The following is a 22,291-nucleotide window of genomic DNA, read 5'->3' as shown; positions in this document are numbered from 1 at the left end:
CGATGGAGAAAATGGGGCAGTGGAAAACTCCTGCAGATTCCCTCTGCTGGAGACCATGCCTAGCATGGGAGAGTCTGCCACAAGTGTAGAGTCAGCAGAACCAGCTCCTACACCAGAGGTGGGCAAACTACGACCCGTGGGACGGACCGTCCTGCTGGCCGGGGAGACTAGCCCCTGGCCCCTTCCCTGCTGTCCCCCCTGCCCCGCAGCCTCAGCTCACTGTGCCGCCAGCAACGGTGTGGCTGGCTCCCGCTGGGCGACGCACCTGCCAGTCCTGGTGCTCTGAGCAGCATGGTAAGGGGGTGGTGAGCAGGGGAGTTGGATAAGGGGCAGGGGGTCCTGGGGGGAAGTCAGGGGACAGGGAGCAGTTGGATAGGCGTGGGAGTCCTGGGGGGCCTGCGAGGGGGTGGGGAGGTGGATAGGAGTCGGGGAAGTCAGGAGACAGGAAGGGTTGGATAGGGGGTGGGGTCCCGGGGGGGCAGTTAGGGGCGGAGGGTCCTGGGAGGGGGCAGTCAGGGGACAAGGAGCAGGGGGGATTGAATGGGTGGGAGGTTCTGAGGGGGGCAGTCAGGGGGCAGAGGCCAGGCTGTTTGGGGACGCACAGCCTTCCCTACTGTTTCGGAACCCCAATGTGGCCCTCATGCCAAAAAGTTTGCCCACCCCTGTCCTACACCATCCTCCCCACAGACCATGGTGCACAGGAAGAGGCAGTGACGAAAGTATGGTGCATGCTATCGATTCCCAACTGGCACGTAATCTCTAGGGGACCAGATGTATACTGTACAAGTTAGAGCTGCCCCTAGGCTAGGGTTAGGTCAGAGAATCAGGGAGAATAACTGGACACAGAACACAGTAGAGAATCTTTCCCCCCATATGTCTAACTAGTCCAGTCAGAGAGAAGAGTCGGTTGGGGAAGAGATAAACAAGCAAGAGAGTTTAATTTGACAAAGTGTGTGTCAGACAAAACAGGCAACTCTTGGCGATACCAGATCATTGCTCCGCTGATTAGTCAAACCTTCCTTTTACTCAGTAACAGTTGCAATAGACTAAATTTTCACATGTCTGAGTTATTTGATTTCTGGCTGGCCAATGCAGAAGCACCTTATTGACAAGCAGAAATTACCTTGATATATCCCTCATGTGGAGTAACAGTTTGTGCATTCTTATACGGGGTGTGGGTATTGGGTAAATCAATCATCATTTTGCTTTTTCAGGTCTATTTACACCAGTATTCTAAACCTTGTCAAAATTCCACCCACTGGGAAAAATATTGCCTTTCAGCTGTGGAAGCTGTGCAATTGGGAGGAGAGTGGTTCCAGACAGCCAGCAGTGTTTCAAGAATACGTGGCTGCAAGTTCACTGAAGATTACACTTCTAAACTATAAAACAACTCAAGATTTAAAAACCCTAAAAAGGCTTGCAACAATTGAAGCCATCAGCGCTACACCCTCATGATTTTACCATTACTGAAAACCCAAAGTTTCCCACACTAGAAAAAAAAAAAAGAAAACCCCAGCACTTTTTTTTTTTTTTTTTAAAGTTAATCTAAAGTTGTATTAATGTTTTATGGTTCTGAAACAGGTACCAAAAAAAAAAAAAAAAGAAAGAATGAGTGTTGGAGCTAATGAAGTCATCACATATTTCTTTCTTTGGTAATACTAATCATGTAACTGTACTAGTAAGACATTCTACAGAGACGCATGATCATACATACCTGCTGCTCCGGACTCCTGGCTGTAACTAATAGATGAAGAACGAATTGTTCTCAGGCGTAGACTATGGGCTCTTTCCTGGCGAGCAGCATCACAGGTCTGGTTTGGATGCCAAATCTGTTTACAGTGGTAGCAGAACTCAGTACCACAGCCTTCACGCCCACAGGTAAGTTTGGGACAGCTGGCACAGCCAAAAGCAATCACAGCATATCTTAAATGATCAAAAGGGGTAGGAGAAAGATTTTTGTTAATACAAAAACAATATCTATAGACCAGCTAGTAGGGCAACAGCAGAAGCAGCTTTAGCATGTACTGTTGTACTGGGGAAGAATGGGGTCCCTAGCCATGGCCACCCCACCCACCTACTCAGATCCAAAATTGTGCAGAGCAGACACCTCCAGGGGCACTAAGACAGATGCAGAGTGACTTCTCCCCCTGCCATGTAGGTTTGGGGAAAAACTGCAGGGAGGAGCTAGCCAGAAACTAAAGCTGTCAGAACACTCCTTCCTCTATCCTTTGTATTATCTATTGACAGTCTAAGCTCTTTGGGGCAGGGACTGTCTACTACTCTATTTGTACAGTGCCTATCAGAACTGGTACCCAATCTCAGTTGGTCCCTAAGCACTAAAATAAACAAACATGATTTATAATTCAGTGATTCAGTATGGCATAGTCCCCTGCAGCAATCACTTCTTGGGGAAAAAGTAAAGTCAATACTCCAGGATGTCTGACACACTGATGCAACACGTACAAACATGAAATAATAGATATCCAAAAAGGCAATTTATCAAGTGTCTTAAGAACACAAGCTAAATGTCTAAAAACAGGGGCAAATATGTGCTGGGGTTAGGAATTAGAGGACGAAGCACAGATTTTTAAAGATGCTCATGCACTCAGCATTGTAACCCCTAACTGATGTAGGAGCCAAAATGGGACTTAAGACTAAGTGCCTAAACCCCCTCTGAAAATGAGACTGGCTCCTAAATCAGTCTAAATACCTTTAAAAATCCAGGCCATACCTAAATCAGTCTAAATACCTTTAAAAATCCAGGCCATACCCAAATCAGTCTAAATACCTTTAAAAATCCAGGCCATACCCAAGTGTTACAACAGAATTTTAAAACGGCAAGTCCCATGTGACCTCATTCCCACCTGTCTGTGCACACCAAATCACATATTCAGGGCCTTTTGCATCCAGGAGACATGTGATCTGGGTTTGCCTCTAAAAATTTCCATAAATTGCAGTTACAACACGTAAAGATTAAGTTACTGGGAAACTTTACTGATTGTCCATTTGCCTACAGTTTCTTGTGGAAAACAAAACATTTACATGAGTGTAATTACCAGAAATAGTTATCTGACCATTTTAAAAACTAAAGATTAGCACAGCATTTGAGTGGATTAGTCTTTTCAGCATGCATATTATACAGCATTTGTTTACAGCAAAATTACCTTCATACTACCACAAAACCAAATAAAGAACAGCCTAGAGAGGTCTAATGGAAGCACAACATGTGCTGCCGCAAAGAACATCCAAGTTCAGATGTCTTTCCCAGTCCCTTACTCCTAGGTTGATGAAGATAGAGTATGGGAGAAACAGCACTTTCAGAAAAAGATGCACAGCAAATTGCTGTTTTGCTAATCCACTCAAAAAAGTTTATAGTGTTGTGTTTCAGGTTTCACAGAGAGTATGTTTCCTCTGATACTACTGTGCTGCAAAGGGGATCACTGTGACACAGCATGCATAAGATTAGAAGGATGCGGGAAAGGAAAGTGAAGCCATTGGGCTCCTCAAGTGGCTCTGAGGAAGGAAAAAAAAAGTATACATTAAACCGTTAAGGGGGGGCGGGGGCGGAATCTTCATGCTGGCATGGAAATGTTAACATTCAACATTTTCAAATGTAACTAGTGAGTTTGGTTCTCTCCATTTTTAAGGGCTATCCTGAGACACCTTAAAGGAGCCTGGGTTTTCAGAGGACTGGTACCAACACCAACCTCAAATTGGGCACCGATAGTCAATAGTCTTTACTGAAAATCTTAGTCAATGATTTTACATTTATAGAGCACTGTCAACACTTAGATACTGTGGCAATGGGCACCACAGAAAAAACAAGGAGAGCCAGAGACAGATGTTTAATTCAGAAATTAGTTCACATAGTACTGAAAAGTAGTAACATTTGAGGCTGAATATGATGGCAGGTGATTAACATTACAAAAACAACAATAGTATAAGACAGGAGGGGTAAAATTTTTAATAGCGCTTAAGTGACTTAGGAAGCTATGTCCCATTTTCAAAAGTGCCTGAGTCACTTAGGCACCTATATGATCAAGGGGCTTTTGAAAATGTTACCCAAAGTGAATAATATTGTACCTAACTGAAATCGGTGAAGTTTACGGAGAAGATGCTATGATGAGATTGCCTACAACTGCATGTGGCCACCTGCAAGTGCTTGTAGCAAATATTCCCAATGACCAGAGACAGGACAGTAGATGGGGAGGGCTCTGAAGGGATGTCTACCCAGAAAAGAAAAATCATGGTTGACCTGTGCCAGCCAAATTGGACCTGCAGGGCTCTGGCTGCAGGACTGTTTCATGGATGTGTAGAATTCTGGAGCTCTGCGACCCTCCCACCCCACAGAGTCCTAGACCTTGGGCTCCACCCCGAGCCAAGAATTCTATATGGCAACGAAACCACTCCGCAGCCCGAGCCCCGTGAGCCCAAGCCGGTGGCACACATTAACCGTGGGTTTTAATTTGCTGTGCAGACATGCTCTGAGTTACTCAAAGCATTCCTTCCCAAGTGTCTGGGTGGTGGGTCTTGCTGACATGCTCAGGGTCTAACTGACCATGGAGGAGGAACACACGTACAGTGGCCCTGAATTGTGGCACATCTCACAGCAATAACTAATTTGAGAAAAATAAACCTTCAATTTTTTCTATGTACTTTGCATGTTAATACTTTTCAGTTTGTCAAAGCACAGATCTAGAAGAGAATGCCTAGTGCTGCAGCATGTAACAGTTAAAGCATATGTTTGTTCATCTGGAGATTGTGTATTTCTTTAAGAATTTATTCTTGAAATTATTTTATCCAATACCAAAATAGCTGTGGAGCACCTAGCAGTCATTCCACTTAATTTTTAATTTACAAGCATTCAATAAAGATGTTCTTACTGTACATGAAAATGGCACACAAGTATCTGTAAAGTATTTGTATGTTACACAGACACACAAAACATATGAAATGAACATTAAGGTTGCAAAGTGTACTCAAAAGTTAGGAAGTGAAAGAATTAAGATTGCCCAGAGAACCTTAATTTGACTCCTTTGTGCATAGGTAGGTATTATGATACAGTCTTAATTACACGATCACATACTATTTTTCCACAAGACCCATCTTACTCAGTTCACAGAATGGATGGTGCTCACTTAATGAGCAGTTATTCAATATTTTGTGTTACCTTCATAGTCCAATGTGTGGACCCTGGCCTTAACTTATTGCACATTGTTCAAACCCTGCTACGAAAGACAGAATTAAGTTCCTCATGGGCTTTTCTGTGGTGCCTATTACTATGAGTTTCAGAGTAACAGCCGTGTTAGTCTGTATTCGCAAAAAGAAAAGGAGTACTTGTGGCACTTTAGAGACTAACCAATTTATTTGAGCATGAGCTTTCGTGAGCTGTAGCTCACGAAAGCTCATGCTCAAATAAATTGGTTAGTCTCTAAGGTGCCACAAGTACTCCTTTTCTTTTATAGTATGAGTGCTTCACAAGCACCAATCAATTTATCTTCACAATACACAAGAGGTGAAGGGGTGATATTATCCACATTTTACAGATGGGGAATGGAGGCAAAGAGATTAAGGTCAAGACATCCACTAAATTTGGATGCCCAATTTGAGACTCCCAGGGCCTGAATTTTCAGAGTATTTAGCATTAAATAGTATTTAATTTGCTCAAAGCACAGCTCCCACTGATTTTAGCTTTAGCTTTGAGTGCTCACCACTTCTGCAAATCAGACCCTGGGGTATCAACTTGGGCACCAAAAAATGAGGAACATACCATTAGTGACCACCTGTAAAAAAGGATGGTTTAAGTGATTTGCCCAGCATCTCATAGAAAGTCTAGCAGTGGCAGGGATTCAGCTAAAACCCCTCACTTCATTCACTACACATTTTCCAACTTTTTCAACAAATGAGGCAGGAGTCCAACAGACACCACACTTTATTACACAACCCTGATCCATCCCCAGAGCAGGTCCATCCTGCACTGAATGCAGCACACTGAATGTGGAAAAAAAATAGTCTTTAATTATATGATCACTTACTATCACAATCCATTAATTCTGGCATTTCCGAACTTTTGAGTGCTTTACAATGCAACCTTAATAATGTTCTTTTAACAGTTTATTGTGCAAAATTTCCCAATTTAAAAAAAAAAGCAAACGGAAAAAACAAATTCCATCATCTAGCATTATACTGCCACCCACTCGAGCCATCACCAAGACTGGAGCCACTGCCTAAATCTCTGTCACTTGAGCTAACTGATAGCAATAATAGGCTGCCATTCTGCAAGTGGACCAGCACTAGAGGGCAAGGGTGCACCGTTGGCTTCGCAGATATCTGCGGACATCAGAAAAAGGTTGAAATCTCTGGTCCCATTTCAGGCTCTGAATGGGAGTGTACTCTTCTAGTGGGCAGACCTCTTCTCTGCTTCTTCCCCCCCAAGCTTGAACCCTTTGCCCTGCCCCAACCCTCTCTTACAGCTCCCACCCACCACAGCTCCTTATCTCAGTCCTGTTTTCCTTCCCTAGTCAATCTCAATCTCCATTCCTCCGGCTTCTCAACCCAATCCCTTTGTCCAATCAGTCCCACTCTTCCATTCTGGATTTGCTGTATAAGTCCCAGTGTCCCCCTCACGCCCAGTTTCTCCGCTTCCCTACATCCGGCCCCGGCTTCCCCCCACCCCTTCTCACGTCTTTGTGGATCTCTCTCTCTTGTCCTCGCTCCCCTGCAATTGGCCCCCAGGCCTAGTCTCCCTTTTAGTTCCCTCATCCAATCTCGGTCTTCTGCCCACACCCTCTCCTTGGTTCACAGATTCCAAGGCCAGAAGGGACCTCTCTGGATCATCTAGTCCGACCTCCTGGATAACACAGGCCATAGGACTTTCTTGATCAGTTCCTTGTCCCAATCCCCCCACTTCCTGCCTTCTTGAACCAGTCCCTGCTCACACAATCCCATTCTCTCCCTGCACCCCATCTCATTGTCAGAACTGCCTTCTGTTCCCTCTCACACACTCATTCCTACTATCAGTCTCCTTCTCCAGCCAGTCCCAGTCTTGCCCTTTCTCCCAGCTCTTCATCCAATCTGTGCTGCTTCCCAAGCTCCCACCCAATTTTCCTCCCTAGCTCCCCAATCCCAGTTTTTCTGATTCCCAGTCTCCTTGCCCAATCAGTTCTCCTCTCACCTGCCGGCTCACAGTCCCAGCCTCCCCACCCAGTCAGTCCCAATTTCTCTCCCTACCTCCAGCCCCAGTCTCACCAGACTCCTTTTCCAAATCTAGTCTTTACCGCTACACTGGTCCACCTTGTTTCTCCTCTGCATTTCACTGGGGCTGCTTACTCCTCCTGCTGCCTGGGGGCCACCAAAGCGGAGGAGGTCCAGCACTGAGACAACAGGAAAGTCAGGTCCAGTGCCTGGACCTTATCCCTGCCCAGAGCAGCTGGGAGCAACCATTTCAAGGAAGTCTGTTGCCCTGGGCCGTAGCATGTTCAGTTGCTGTGTGGGGATGGCACTAGTGCCATCTGGTTAGCACAAGATGAGCGATGCTGGACCATGTAAGAATGCAATCTTCGGAGATTTTAGCAGTTAAACTCTAGAACGTATCTACAGAGCATGTGTAAAATGCAATTTTTAAAAGGATGACTTGGCCAAAATTTGGGAGATTTTTACTTGGATAGCAAAAGGCACATCTCTAACACAAAAGGTCACCCTGCCCCCCTTCTGTCAAATATCAAGTTCCTGCTCCAAAGCCTGGGGGATATTCAGAGATTCTGAAAGAAAAGGTCACCAGATTTTTTCCTCAGAAATGGCTGAACTGTTTTGGCTGATATTTTCTACAAATATTCTACCAGAGGCAGACACCCAGCATGGAAAGTTCTTTCCCAAATGGAAGTTTGATAAAGTTATAAACCACTGAAAACAGGATCTTATAATGAAAACTGTCAGGCAAACCTAAGAGGTAGGGCTACTAGCACAACCTATAAAACACACAACCTTAGGTAGGCTCAAAAGATACTGTATTCTTATTAAAAAACTATTAGAAAAACATATGAAAACATTCAGCACTACAAAAAGTGTATGTGCCAAAGTACTGTAAATTTGTCTGACTAGTTATGTTTCATCCTAATTTTGTTTATACTGATGTGTTCCTAAGAAACAGTGTGAACACCCTTAATGTTTGTGTTTTCAAATGGCACTTCTCAATTAAAATTTATGTTTTTTTTGTTTTTGTTTTTTTAAATAAAACTCACTGTTGATACAAATTTAAAGTGACAGAATTAATTAGAAACTCCAAATGGAAAATACCCCGATTAAATTTGCAAACCAAGTATGTTTTTCTAAAATATACTTAAATTCCAAAATTAGGTTGTTTATTAAAAGAGAGTTTATACAGAATGTAACAAAAGTTTTTGTAACACTAAAAAATGAAAATAGTTTGTTTGGATGTACACATTCCCCTACAACCATAACACCATGGTAGTGCAGGATAACAAAAATGTGAAGCTACTCTATCCTTTCTTCATACTGAGTGAAGTACAGAATATAAAGTAATAGGTATCAGATTTTACAATTTTTTGTTTTAATTTGCTACGTTTTTATCATGCAAGCAAATTTTAAATCAATGATTGTACTTAATTGAAAAAAATAAGATACAAGCACAGAAGAAACTCCCTAACTTGCAGTAGTGACTGAGAAACTATCACAAAACTGGACAATTAAAAGGGGAAAGAATGAAGGGGACGAAACAAAAAAGCAAGATCTTTTAAAAGAAACTTGCCTACCCTAAATTTTTTGTAAAACTTCCAACTACTGGGAGCTCTGGTATAAATAAGGCTCCTATAGCTAGATCCATTTACCACTGTGTCTATAAAACCTACTTTTCAACAGATTTAAACCAACAATGGATTATAAGAGTTGATGAAGACCTGCCTACCCTAGGATTCTGATTTTACAAACATTTATACATGTGCTTAGCTTTAAGCACATACTGACAGGTTTCAGAGTAGCAGCCGTGTTAGTCTGTATTCGCAAAAAGAAAAGGAGTACTTGTGGCACCTTAGAGACTAACCAATTTATTTGAGCATAAGTGAAGTGAGCTGTAGCTCACGGAAGCTTATGCTCAAATAAATTGGTTAGTCTCTAAGGTGCCACAAGTACTCCTTTCCTTTTTAAGCACATAAGAATTCCTATTCAAGTCATTGGCACTACCCACACATTTAAATTTAAGCATACACATAAATATTTGCAGGATCAGGGCCTAGAATTCCTACCAGAGGAATTTTTTGGCAACATTTTATATTCACTTATGGTATGTCCTATTTTACTTATTTTGTCATCTTACTATTTGTTATCCTCATCCTTCCTTGCTCCTCCCTGCACCCTTCTTCCCCTCCTGTTTATAAGCCCAGAATGTTGTGCCATTTAGACTTTAAATTATAGCTCTTTGGGTCAATGAAAATGTCTTCGCCCTGTGAGGTACCTACAGCATTTTACAAGAAGTGCTCAATAAATAAATTTTGTGAATTAGCAAATCAATCAAGGATACCTCACAAAATGAGATCATTTGATAAGAAAAGCCCTGCTGAACTTTAATTATTTATGATAATGCTCCACAGTACACGAGCACGTATACTGAAGTACTATTAGTCCAACACACTCACTGCAGTTCTGTTTCTGCTCTTAAATCTTTGTTCAAAATCCAGGCAAAACTGTGTGCAAATTATTGGTATGGATTAGTGCAAATGCAAATTAGCAAAGTTATACAATACTTCATTCTACTGAGGAAACAGCAATCTGAAAATTCATAGAGAGAGGTACTTCTCCATACATAAACTATTAAATACTTTCTGTCCCTATACCACGGTATTAAAAGCAAACTTCTTGTCTTTGGCCTCAAGGCTCTGTACAAATCTGCCCCTCCCTTCTTCTATTCAATTCATCATGTCACCCACACTTCCTCCACTTTATCAACTATACCATGTCTTGTCCACCCATTTGTTAGCTTCTTCTTCCAAATTCCACGGAATTTGTCCTCTAGAATGACCTGTAAAGCCATTACCTCTTCTCCTTCTAATCCCTTTTCGATGGTCACTTTTAACAGGAGGCCTACAAGAAATCAAGTAACTGATGGTGGCCTGGCTGAGCATCAGTTGAGGATAGCCTTTTGGTTTTGTTTTATTTTTAAAATGACACTATTTGGAACCATGTGAACACATAACTGCATGATCCTATTTTTATTACCCTCTGCCAGCCTTCCTCCCTTTCTTTCTTCTCATCACACTTGTGTTCTGACGCATATTAGATTGTAAACTCTGAGACAGAAACTGTCTCCTACAATGTGTTTTTAGTACGCCCAGTACACTTCGGACCACAATCATGGTTGGATCTTCCACACACTACTGTAATGCAAGTAATACTAATTCTAGTAGCAATTCTGAGCCTCTGAAGTAACCATCTTGCTGACTAATTAAATTATCGGAGACACCAGTTGTATAGAAGGTAAAGGGGTGGAATACAAATTTCAAGGTCATCTTCAGAACTTGTTTAATATTTAAACCGGGGCGGGCAAACATTTTGGCCTGAGGGCTGCACTGGGTTTCTGAAATTGTATGGAGGGCCAGTTAGTGGAGGCTGTGCCTCCCCAAACAGCCAGGTATGGCCTGGCCCCCGCCCCCTTTCTGACGCCCCCTGCTTCTTGCCCCCTGACGGTTCCCCCCCCCAGGACTCCTGCCCCATCCAACCCACCCTGTTCCCTGATGGCCCCCTGGGGACCCCGGCCTCATCCACCCCCCCTGCTCTCTATCCCCTGACCGCCTCCAGACTCCCCGCCCCTAACTGACCCCCACTGCCCCATCCACCCCACCCTCCTTCCTGACTGCCCCCTCCCCGGACCCCTGCCCATCCATCCACCCCTTCTCCCAGACTGCCCCGGGACCCCCACCCCAACTGGCCCCCGCTGCACCATCCAACCCCCCCCCTTGACTGCCCCCCCGGGACCCCTGCCCCCATTCAAACCCCGTTCCCTGCCCTCTGACCGCCCTGACCCCTATCCACAACCCGGCCCCTGACCGCCCCCCAAACTCCCCTGCCCTCTATCCAACCCCCCCGCTCCCTGCCCCCTTAACGCAGGGTCAGGCTACGGCTCTGCAGCTGCGCTGCCCCAGGAGCTCACCGCCTTGCCACCCAGAGCATTGCACTGGTGGCGCAGTGAGCTGAGGCTGTGGGGGAGATGGAACAGTGGGGGAGGGGCCGGGGGCTAGCCTCCTGGGCCAGGAGCTCAGGGGCCAGGTAGGACGGTCCCGTGGGCCGTATGTGGCCTGTGGGCCGTAGTTCGCCCACCTCTGATTTAAACAATAGATTCAAAGTTTCAGCAAACTTCTTCTGGTACTAAACAGGCTCAAACTGGAGGGAGTAAGGGCCTGGGCTGTGGTGCGAGCTCTGGGGTGGAGCCAGAGATGAGGGGCTTGGGATGTAGGAAGGGGCTCAGGGCTCCAGCGGTGGTGCAAACTCTGGAGTGGGGCCAGGGATGAAGGGTTTGGCTCAGGGCTGGGGGTGAGGGCTTCGACTGGGGATGCCAGGGATGACGGGTTTGGAGTGCGGGGGGGCAGGGGGCCTCAGGGCTGGGGCCAAGGGCTTTGGATTGCAGGAGGGGGCGTGGGTTCTGCAAGGGAGTTCCCAGCTGGGGCAGGGGGTTGGGGCACAGGAGGGGGTGAGGGATACAGGCTCTGGGTGGTGCTTATCTAAGGCGACTCCCGGAAGCGGCTGGTAACCACTAGTAATATACTAGTAATGGTAATATCCATTATACAATTATCCATGGTAATATCCCTGTAACCACTAGTCGCAGGGGTGTCCAGGAGGCTCCACGCACTACCCTCGCCCACAGATTCCCAGCCATTGGGAGCTGCGGAGCTGGTGCTTGGTGTGGGGACAGTGCACAGAGCCTCCCTGGCCAGCGCTGTGCCTGGCGGCCGCAGGGACATCTCAGCCGCTTCAGGGAGCTGCAGAGCAGGGAGCTTCCCTTAGCCCTGATGAACCGCTGACCACACTTTTAAGAGCAGTGAGGGTCCCTTTTTGAGCAGGTGTTCCGGTCGAAAACTGGATGCCTGGCAACCCGAACAACAGCGGGTATATCTCACAACCAACAGCAAGTGGACTGTTGTCTGCAGGTGAAGAGAACTAGAATTAAAAAGACTTTTCAAGCAGATTTCTCAGGGTGTTTTTCTTTTATATTAGATATCAATAATGCTTTTTAGCTTATATTTAACTCAGTAAATTAATTTGCTGGAAGTACTTACTGTAACTTGTAAAAAAAATACTATAACCATTTGATCTCACTACCACAACAAATGAATTATCACAATTTTACAGTCACCCTTCACCACAATATCTGAGTGTCTTACACATAAAATCAAAAGCAATAGCAATGTCCCTAGTGTACCTGATAGAGTCTCTAGCATGTCTCCCTTTCTGGGGTCAGAACTCTGGTTGGAGTAGGGTTTTTTTGGAAGGTTTTTTTGTTTGTTTGTTTTGCTTTATTTTATTTTTTTTAAATGAATTCTGCTCCCCCCCCAGCTACTGGCACTTGAAGTGCCAGTGCTTTAAGGCACAACATTTCATTCTTCCTTTTAAATAGCCTTACACTTAGTACTTGGGGCTCCATGCATCTATCTTACCTATTTTGTCACCTGATTTGCTTTATATACCTTATTCACAAACTAGAACAATCTGTTTCCACAATTTTCTTGGTTAGAGGATAAAACATTTTGTCAACAATAATGTGGAAATGATTACAACATTAGAATTACTCTAATTTACTTGTTACAAATTCAAACAATAATGTAGAGAGATGATAGGGGAGATTTGGTGACAGTGATTTTACTAGTTAGAGAAGTTCAATATGCCCCACTGGATCAGATGGGAAAAGAAAGGATGGGGGGGTGGGGAGGGAAGCACTCTTACCCACAGTCTGGAGCTGGGCACCATCTACAATCCGGGTCTGCAACTAGCCACCGTCTAAGCATAAATTCTTCATATTTTTCCATCAAGATGTCATCATTTAATATCAAACGAATATCATGGGGATTAAATCGTTCAGAGCATTCTGGGCAGCTGATATTAACTCTGCTCTCAGAGATTTCTATCCGGAGATACTGACGTAAGCAATCCACACAAGACCTATGGTGACAAGTCATTATTTCTGGGAACCTGTCCTTAGAGTACCGCAAAAGGCACAAGGGACACTCCATGAAGTCGCCACTCGGTTTGCTGCTAGAGGTGGCTCCACTGTCTGAAGAGGTATACGTGGAGAAAATGGAGTTCTTGTCTGTACACATTTCCGAATGTATACTTTCAATACTTGCAATTCCATCCACCCCTCCATTTAAATCCCTGGATTTGCGTTTTGTGTCCTTTTTCCTCCGAAAGATAGAGGCCAATGAAATTCTTCTTTTCTTTGGTGCCTTTTTAACTGAAGGCAAACTCACCGAGGAGGCAGAAGACTGCAGGTCCCGATCAGAACCCATTTGCCGATGCAAACTCATTTCTAGAACATTCATCAGAAGTGTATTGAAGTTAACATGTAACCCTAATCATTTTTAAGGCTCAATTCAATATGAGAGGACATATGCTAAGTCATGTTGTCGGGTAATCACTACTGGACAGACAGTCTTCATGCAGAAACTTCTTCACACGCATTTATTTCCTGCCAACTCTTCATAGAAATTACCTGAATGGGGAGGGAGGGGAGAGGAGCAAGGGAAGGAGTGGGGGGAAAAAGGACAGGTTAGAATCATATTCATTCAGTCCCTTTGCTAATTCTAAAAAAAAAAAAAAAAAGCGTAGTACCTGAGCACCGTATTTCTCATATTATACATATTACTGCTAACTCTTCCTCCTCTCCCACCAACAGCCTTACCTATCTGTTTGATTCATTAATCTGCTGCACCTTTGTCATTTACCAAGGTTGTAAGTTGTCTTTTTACTACACTGTGCTGAGAATAAAACAATAGGGCAACAGCTCCTGTAGGAACTACTGTAATACAAGTAATGATAAAACAACAATGGAAAATAAAATATAAGCAGCTCTTCCAATCAGAAGTATAGGGTAATCAGTGGATTTATAGTGTTTAACCTATTAAGGCTACAATACTACTACTACTACTACTAATAATAATAATAATAAGGGGAAAATGAGAGGTGTTTCCTGGAAGATGTCAATGTCATATAATTGGATGTACTGGCTTGCTCCGGTATACTGTGGACTACCACATTGCTGGCCTTTATATTTTGTTTCTCAATGTTTCAAACTTTACCTCAATATGGAAAAGGAGGAGTGCAACTGGTTTTCAATGTGTCATACTGAAGTTAACTGCTAGAAACAAATAGGAAGGAGGAGGAGGGATTTATAGGGTTTACATAATGTGATATATTACAAATTCTATTTTTTTATACATGTTGGTAGATGGGAGACTTAGGAATTTTTAAGTGTCGGCATATTGAGCAAGAGACCTTGAGCCAATGGCATATACGAAAATTTGTATCCTAGATATAGGACCAGCTACTGATTGAACAGTAACTAAGTGCATGTCTAGAGACCCTTCCCACAACAGCCAAATCAGCAACTCCTAGAACACAAAGTCAAGCAGGGGAGGTTTCAAAAGAAGATTGACTAGCAATGGAAACGTCAACCCACTGATCTCTCCGAGAGGAAGATCTGATGCCATGTATGTGCAACAAGAAACAGTAAATCAAGATATAAATATGGTCATATCATGGATAGGCTAGTGCACATATTTGGGGAGGTCATTCTCATCTTTGTTTAAAACCAATACAAAACAAAAACAAAGGAAATCAAAAATCCACACGCTAAAAACAACCTCTCAAACAGCTGTAAACCTGCAGCCAAGAGGATAATTAAAACACAGCCACTAACACAGCACACAGCGATTACTGTGAGGAGAATCTAATGTCTCACTTCCCACCACATTTTACATTTTTAGTATTTATAAGCATTTTCTATTTCCATTTTATTGACATTTCAATTTTGTAAGCCAATACCTGATGATTTCATCATATGACTGCTATGCTGTGAAAATACTGAAGAGTCATGAAATGACAGCTGGTTTCACTAACACCGAGAACCGTGGTTAGGCGCTTTTAAGAGTATTTCTTTCAAAGTTGGTATATTTCAAGTCCTGCATTTATGGGACTGTGAAATAAAATGTTCATATTCATCATGCATAATTCATGCAAACAAATTCTGCAGTCACAATATACATAAACAATATATACTAAATGGAACAAAGTATTTAAACTACTGTATTATGCTCTGACAAACTGATTCACCAAGAACAGATTACTGAGATCTTACAGTAACTTCATCATCCCTCTGCTGCAACAGCATTAGCATTTACATGTAGGATGCAAGTATAGAAAATCTAGGAGTCATCTCCATAGCAACTTTGCTGCCAGAATGTGTAAAGGAAGGCCTACTTTTAAAAACCTGCAGCTTCATATTATTATTTGCATTTCCAGTTAACAGTCCAGTCACACTCAAACTGATGTCCTCTCTTGCAAATTGGAGAAGGCTGCAAGGCCTTGGGAATGAGGAATTTCGCAAGCAAAATCCATTCAGTATTGTTAAAACATGTTTTTTCTCTTTCACTGATGGGATGCTTAGGGTTGCTAGGTGCCTGGTTTTCAACCAGAAAGTCTGGTCGAAAAGGGGACCTGGCAGTGTCCTGTCAGATGTACTGATTGGACACCAAAAGGCTGGTTACCATGGGGTGGGTGGAGGCGACGGGTCATTAACCTGTGCCAGCTCCTGCTCAGGCAGGGCCCCCTCCTACCTGCTGGAAGGCTCCTTGTCAGAGAGCAACAACTCCAATCCCAGCCCCCGGGGGAGGGGGAGAAGAGGGAGAGTGGAGATGATCCAGTGAGCGACAAGGGAGGGGAGAGAGAGGAGTGAGGGACAGGGGCCGGGGCCTCAGGGGTCCGGTTACCACCTAGGGATGCATTATGCTGTAGACTGTATCTGAAGTAAAATATTTAAAATGCTATAATAAGTAAATTAAAAACAAGCTTCTATTTCAGAGCATCATGCACAATAGTACTAAATTCATAGCTGAATTCTAAAAAAGCTATATTGTTCCTGGTTGAATGATGACTGTTCTCTTGTATCGTGCCTCACTTCACAGTGGTTAAAATTACTATTACATCTGTAATAAGTTGTTACCTCACAAACCGAATTTCTCTAATATCCTGGGAACAACATGGCTACAACACTGAATATTACATATATTGACATGTATGATTTAACTTGACTGAGGGTAAAAAAAAAAAAAAAAAATCTGTTAGGATCCAAAATACTGTATCTCCTGAAGCAAATGAAGGTTCATTTGTCAGAGGCACTGCTGTTAAGTAATTGTGTACTAAATCCATAAACTAAGTGAAAACAAAATGCTTGTAGAATTCTCCTACTCATAAAACAAGTTTACAGAGCTTCAATAACTAATATTTTTCCACTTTATAAAGGAAAATGAGACTTCGTGTCAACATGCTGTATCATTCCATTTTTATGGTACATGGAATATAATTATTGTATTATACACCAACCAATTCTTTGTTACTCATTTTTAACAAATTCTGCATGCCAAAAAGTAAACTGAAAAGTAGAGTACCAATTTCAGTTCACTGGAATTCCTCAGAAATGGAATTCCATCACCAGCGCCAAAAAGGTCAGTGCAAAGCAATTCGATGGAATGTCTGTAAAACTGGGGATAAATTATAAAATGATGATATTGCTGTTAATTTGTCAAACAGTATCAAAATAAAATGACAATAGTTCTAGGCGGAGGTCTAATCCGGACTACAAACACACAAGTCTGTAGGAAGTAATCCAACGTTAAATAATATACGTATATTTCTAAATTGGACAAATTCTAGCAGAGCCACATGGAATAAAATATACATTGTGTTAAAATGTAACTAGAGAACCAAATTTTAAAAGGCAGCTCTTTGACCTAAAGAGCAAAATTCTGGGGTTACTCATCTGGATTTGGCAAATCAATAAATATGAATCCAAAACAACACCTTCAGAAAATTATTTTATTTACTTTTACAACCATTAAAGTGAGGAAATGGATTTGCTAAAATACAAGCATGTAAGGATGTATAATGGTTCCATACCAATGATTACTGTTGCGCTGGCAGAGCCGATGCAGGACGGTGTGCAGTTCGGGAACCCGGACCAGTGGATCCAGTGAATGAGGAGCCTTCTTCTCACTCTTTGAGTCTTGGAATGCACTCCTCCTCCATGGCCAGAATTCATGGACAATGCAGCCTCCTTCTTGGATCTGGAGGAACACTTACTACCATGCTTATGCACATTCTTCTGGGTTTCACGGCTAGGCCCCAGCATGGTATCCATAGCTAAGGCGAAGTTTTTGTCATGGATATTTTTAGTAAAAGTCACGGACAAGTCACAGACAATAATGAAAAATTAATAGAAGCCCGTGACTTGTCCTTGACTTTTACTAAAAATATCCATGACAAAATGGGTAGCCTGGGCAGCTGGAGGGGGAGAGCGGGGCTGGGAGCTCCAGGGTCACCCTCCACTGGCGGCTCCAAGCTTCGGTGGTCCCCCGGCCTCCCGCTGCAGCTGGGAGCAGCAAGGGCCCCTCTTGCCACCTGTGGCGGCTGGGAGTGGCAGGTATTTCCCCTGCTGCCCAGGGTGGCTGGGATCCCTCCCGCCACCCCTTTCTGCCGGGAGCCGTGGGGATTCCCCCCTGCCGCCTGTGGTGGCCCGGAGCGGCAGCGGGGAGCTGCAGGGCTCCCCCCGCCACCCACAGTGGCTGGGAGCTGCAGGGGTATTCCGCAGCTCCCTGCCTCCACAGGTGGCATGGGACCCCACAACTCCCAGCCAGTGCTGGCTGAAGTAACGGAGGTCTTTGGATTCCATGATTTCCATGACCTCCGTGATTAAATTGCAGCCTTATCCATAGTGCTGGTACCGACAGATCTGGACTGAGACTCTGCAATAGGAGGCTCCTGGACCGTTCAGGTCAGTGTACATGATGTACTGCTCAGGATTGGACTACGGCCCCATATGAGGTGCGTCTTAAGCCATAGGGCCTGGCCTTCCTGGGTGCAGGCAGGGAAGGAGAGGCAGATACCGCACCTGGATGTGATGTGGGCTTCCTCCAAGCAGTACAGGATTGTCATTGAATGAAAACAAGAAAAGGAAAGAAGTGCCGACCTTGAATCCTGGTGTCTTTGGCATAATCCAGTGCCCAGACACAGGTGCGGGGGGTGGGGGTGAGGGGGCAGGGTTGGTCGAAAACCACTGAAGCAGTGTCCCAAAATCCTTGACCCTAGAAAGATTACTATGAGCACTAAAACTACTACTAAAATCAGTCAAATCTGAACTATATACAAGAATAAAAAAGCAGTTTTTCTGGAAAGTGTGTCACGAAGGACGAGAGAAAAGGGAAGAAACTCTGACGCGGATCTTGGGTGGCGTGAAGGAACTGAAGACATGGTCGATCTGTTCCACCCTTTATGGTCTCGGGTGAAACCACAAGGCAATGCCAGGGTGCATGTGCAGACACTATTACTTGGAAAAGCTCTGGCTCTGGGAACCTGGCACATGCGCACATCTCTCAGTGGAATACTAAAGGGACCATGTCTCAAAGAAGCAACATTTATTCTTGTTTCTGTTACAGGAACACTGTCAACGTGACATCTGGTGAAAAGAATTTTCACATACTACACTTGCTTGAGTTCCCCTGCCGATTTTTATGGTTTTACAATCATACTTTCTCTCTCTCCTGTTAACGAATTTAAGACCCACACAGAAGACAGGGGAAACTAATGATAGTGCAACTGACCAAATACTATCGAATGCACAAAACAAACAACCTGACAAAACCGAACTCTTTTTGGCTAATGTTTCCCTTATAGTAATCTTTGGTGTTGGAAGCAACCGTAATATATACCAAAGTGTTATCTTCAGGCACAAGTATGAAACAAATAAGTTATAGTCAAAAACCAACATTAATTTATGGTGATAAACTTGTTGGAAATAAACTCTCTTAAAAGTACAGTAACTAAGAAGAAGAATATAAGCCTCCCTCCCTTCCTTTCTCTAGAGAGGAAAGAACGTGAATTACAAGATTTTTTGCCAATTTCAACAGATGTGCAAATCAAGAAATAGCAGCTATGGTGATTCATCAACTGCACTTTTTATAAGCAAAGTTTTTCCCATGTTCTAATAAAGGTTCTCTTTCAGTTTGGTGTTCTCTTTGCATGGGATATATCAAACATTCACTCTCCAGCAAGACCAATTCCTAAGAGACTTTGCCTCGTTTTTGGAATACAGAAGTTGCCACTTATTTAAAGGCAACCTACAATTATCCTATACCAGATTCAAAATCTGAAAGACAGAGTTAGCCATTCTCTCTTTTGTAGTAGATGTGGCTTTTATTATTAGTTACAAAGTTTTAAAAAGAATAGACAACACATGAGTAGCCATTACAGAAGAGAGGGTATAAAGACTAGCTTCACTGTGATAACTTAACTAATCGTGGTCAGATCCGCACAAAATAGCACAAGACTTAGCAGAGCAAATGTGAAATACAATGAAATACAATGAAAAACAAAAAACTAAAAGCTCAGCTCGCAGTGGCAGGTCCTGTCCCATTGGGATGGGGATTTTTCCCCACTCCTGAGCATTATAGTTATTCTGATCTAATTTCCTAGTGTGGACCGGGTCTAAGTTAATAACATTCCTGCTAACATTTTCCAAGTTACTGTGAGCTTTAAACACTGTTGCCAGCCCTGCAGGCAAAGGGGGGTGAGGAGAGGGAGAAAGGAAGGAAGATCACCCCAAGACAGATATTTCACCCTCATTGCCAGAGGTGCAAGTTGATGTTGTTGCACAGATTAACTGGCCAAGAAACTCTCCTTATTTACTGGGGGGAGGAGGAGGAATCAATATTATTAGTCCAGTGAGCTCCTTAGCCAGCTCTTTTAAAACTCTTGGATGCAAGTTACCTGGACTTGCGGATTTAAAAATGTCTAACATCAGTAGCTGTTTAACATTCTCATGAGTTTCTACTGGAATGGAAAGAGTGTTATTATCGGACTACCTCTACTGGCTTTCTCCCAGATTAATGAGAAAAATGGTACGATCTATGGAAAGATACAGCAAAATGGGTATATTCTTCTAGCTAGAAGAACGCCTCAAAGATTATCTAAAAAAAGATTTACTTGCCAAGACTAGAGCTTAGTCCTCAGGTTTCTACTGCAACATTTGGGATCATTATGGGGGGATGGGATAGCTCAGTGGTTTGAGCATTGGCCTGCTAAACCCAGGGTTGTGAGTTCAATCCTTGAGGGGGCCATTTAGGGATCTGGGGCAAAAATTGGGGATTGCTCCTGCTTTGAGCAGGGGGTTGGACTAGATGATCTCCTGAGGTCCCTTCCAACCCTGATATTCTATGATTGATTAAATAAATGCATAAGAAGCATTCCTCATAAGTGGTGATGTTTAATTTTTTTCCTCAGGGAAAAACTATAGAGGCAGAGCAATTTTGGTTAAATATGATTAAATCTATTTAAACCGAGGAAAAGATTGAATATAATTCTTACTTTTCCTTTTTTAAAAGGACACAATATTGTTTTATTTTAATTTTTTTCTTTGTAACAGTCTCTTCAAGCAATTTACATGCTTTTCTACCCTACTCACTTTTGACCTTTTCCATTCTACATCATTTCCAGTCTTTTGAATAGAACAGAAATTAATCTAACATTTGTTTTGTTAAGACTTCAACTTACATAGCAGTATGTCATGCTGAAAAGTGTGTGCATGCACCAGTACCAATGGTGTCAGCAATACTCTGGGACCAGTATGTACTTTCATTGCTGATGCTGCAGCAAAGGTGAGCAAATACATGTCTATTAAACACATATTTGAGTTTAAGGTAGTTTTTGGTTTCCATTCAAATCAATTTTTTAAATAAGATCTAGAATTAGGTGTAATTCATCATCAGGATGCATTTTTCCATTTAATGTTCCTAAGGTTAATACAAATGTGGTAAAAATAATTATTTGACTCCCCTAGCTTGAATTTGAAAATAGAGAATTTAGATAGCAATATTGAATTTTATTGAGACTATTAAAACTCAAATTTATTAAGATTCTTTAGCAGGAAAACAGACTTGAAATTAAACACAAATACATTTATTAATTACAGAAAAGAGATTGAAAAATGCTTTTTTTTAAAATGTACCTAGTCCATTCACCCTGCAAATACAGGAATTTTTCATGTAATATATTAGGAGCTCTGTCCACTCTTGATTTAAGATGTCCCAGGTGTTGAGGTCATTACGTTTAAAATAAGACCTCAGTGTTACACAAATTTGTATCTGATATTCACCCTAAATTTTCCTTTATTTAGTTTCACAGTATTTCTCTTAGTAATCTAAAAAATTTATGGATAAACCCTAACCGACCACTATCACCAGCAAGACGTGAAATTCTTATTGTAGTATTTGGTACCATTCTAACGTCTGCATAAGAGGGACAATATTGTTTTGGTTTAATTTTTGTCTTTATTTATAGAAGTCTCTTGGTTATTTACACACACAGGCACCAAAACTTTTACAAAGAGGAGTACAGAGTTAAGCTCTTACTTGTATTTAGGCTCTTAAATAAATGACCCAGTTTTCAGAAGTGGCTCCTGTTAAAGGTACTATGTATAACATGTTAGAATACCATCAAGAAATTTAAAGTTTATTTTGCCACTGACAGTCCATTTCTCCTCCGAATCCTCCCATCATCTCAGTTACTATCCTTATTGTGTAGGAGGACTGGAAAAGCCTTGGAGAATCTGCCAGTTTAAAAGATTAAAAAACAAAACAAAAAACCCCACCCAAAACCAAAAACTGAAATCTTCTGTATGGAAATAAGAATAATATAATTAAGACAGACCACTTTTAATAAGTTCATACATACTAAGCCTTTTTTTATTTTTTAACTACTAACTTATTTGAAGTTTGAAGAAAGTAATTTTCTTAGCCTTGCACACATACCTTGTTGTACCAATAAAATAAAAACCAGCAGGATCTTATTAAAGGGAAAAAGGCAAAATACCACATTTATTGTGAATACAGAAAGTATCATAGTAAGCAGTTAGTTACAGCTGTAACATTCCATTCAATCTCATCTTTATTCACACATTCATTCATACACACACACAGGTTCTGCAAGGTTGTTATCATAGTAGCTATAACATTCCATT

General features: G+C 42.5%; 1 protein-coding gene across 18 annotated transcripts in view; it reads right to left on the bottom strand.

The window, feature by feature from the left end:
* The window catches only part of RNF19A (ring finger protein 19A, RBR E3 ubiquitin protein ligase), a 97,952-nt gene that overhangs the window by 29,115 nt on the left and 46,546 nt on the right, over positions 1 to 22,291 (bottom strand). For 17 of the 18 annotated variants that reach the window (XM_043539267.1, XM_043539270.1, XM_027829417.3 and 14 more), the window contains 2 exons: positions 12,952 to 13,717; positions 1,715 to 1,923 (listed from right to left, as the gene is read on the bottom strand). In XM_043539267.1, coding sequence (XP_043395202.1) covers positions 1,715 to 1,923; positions 12,952 to 13,547 — 805 coding nt within the window. In that variant the 5' untranslated portion in view covers positions 13,548 to 13,717. Of the gene's footprint in view, positions 1 to 1,714; positions 1,924 to 12,951; positions 13,718 to 15,048; positions 15,200 to 22,291 lie in introns of those variants that run through there. The other variant, XM_037892202.1, reaches the window with a different exon arrangement.

This window comes from Chelonia mydas, chromosome 2 (genome assembly GCF_015237465.2).
Source record: "Chelonia mydas isolate rCheMyd1 chromosome 2, rCheMyd1.pri.v2, whole genome shotgun sequence".
NCBI lineage: Eukaryota > Metazoa > Chordata > Testudines > Cheloniidae > Chelonia > Chelonia mydas.
This window is presented reverse-complemented; position numbering and strand designations above follow the sequence as displayed.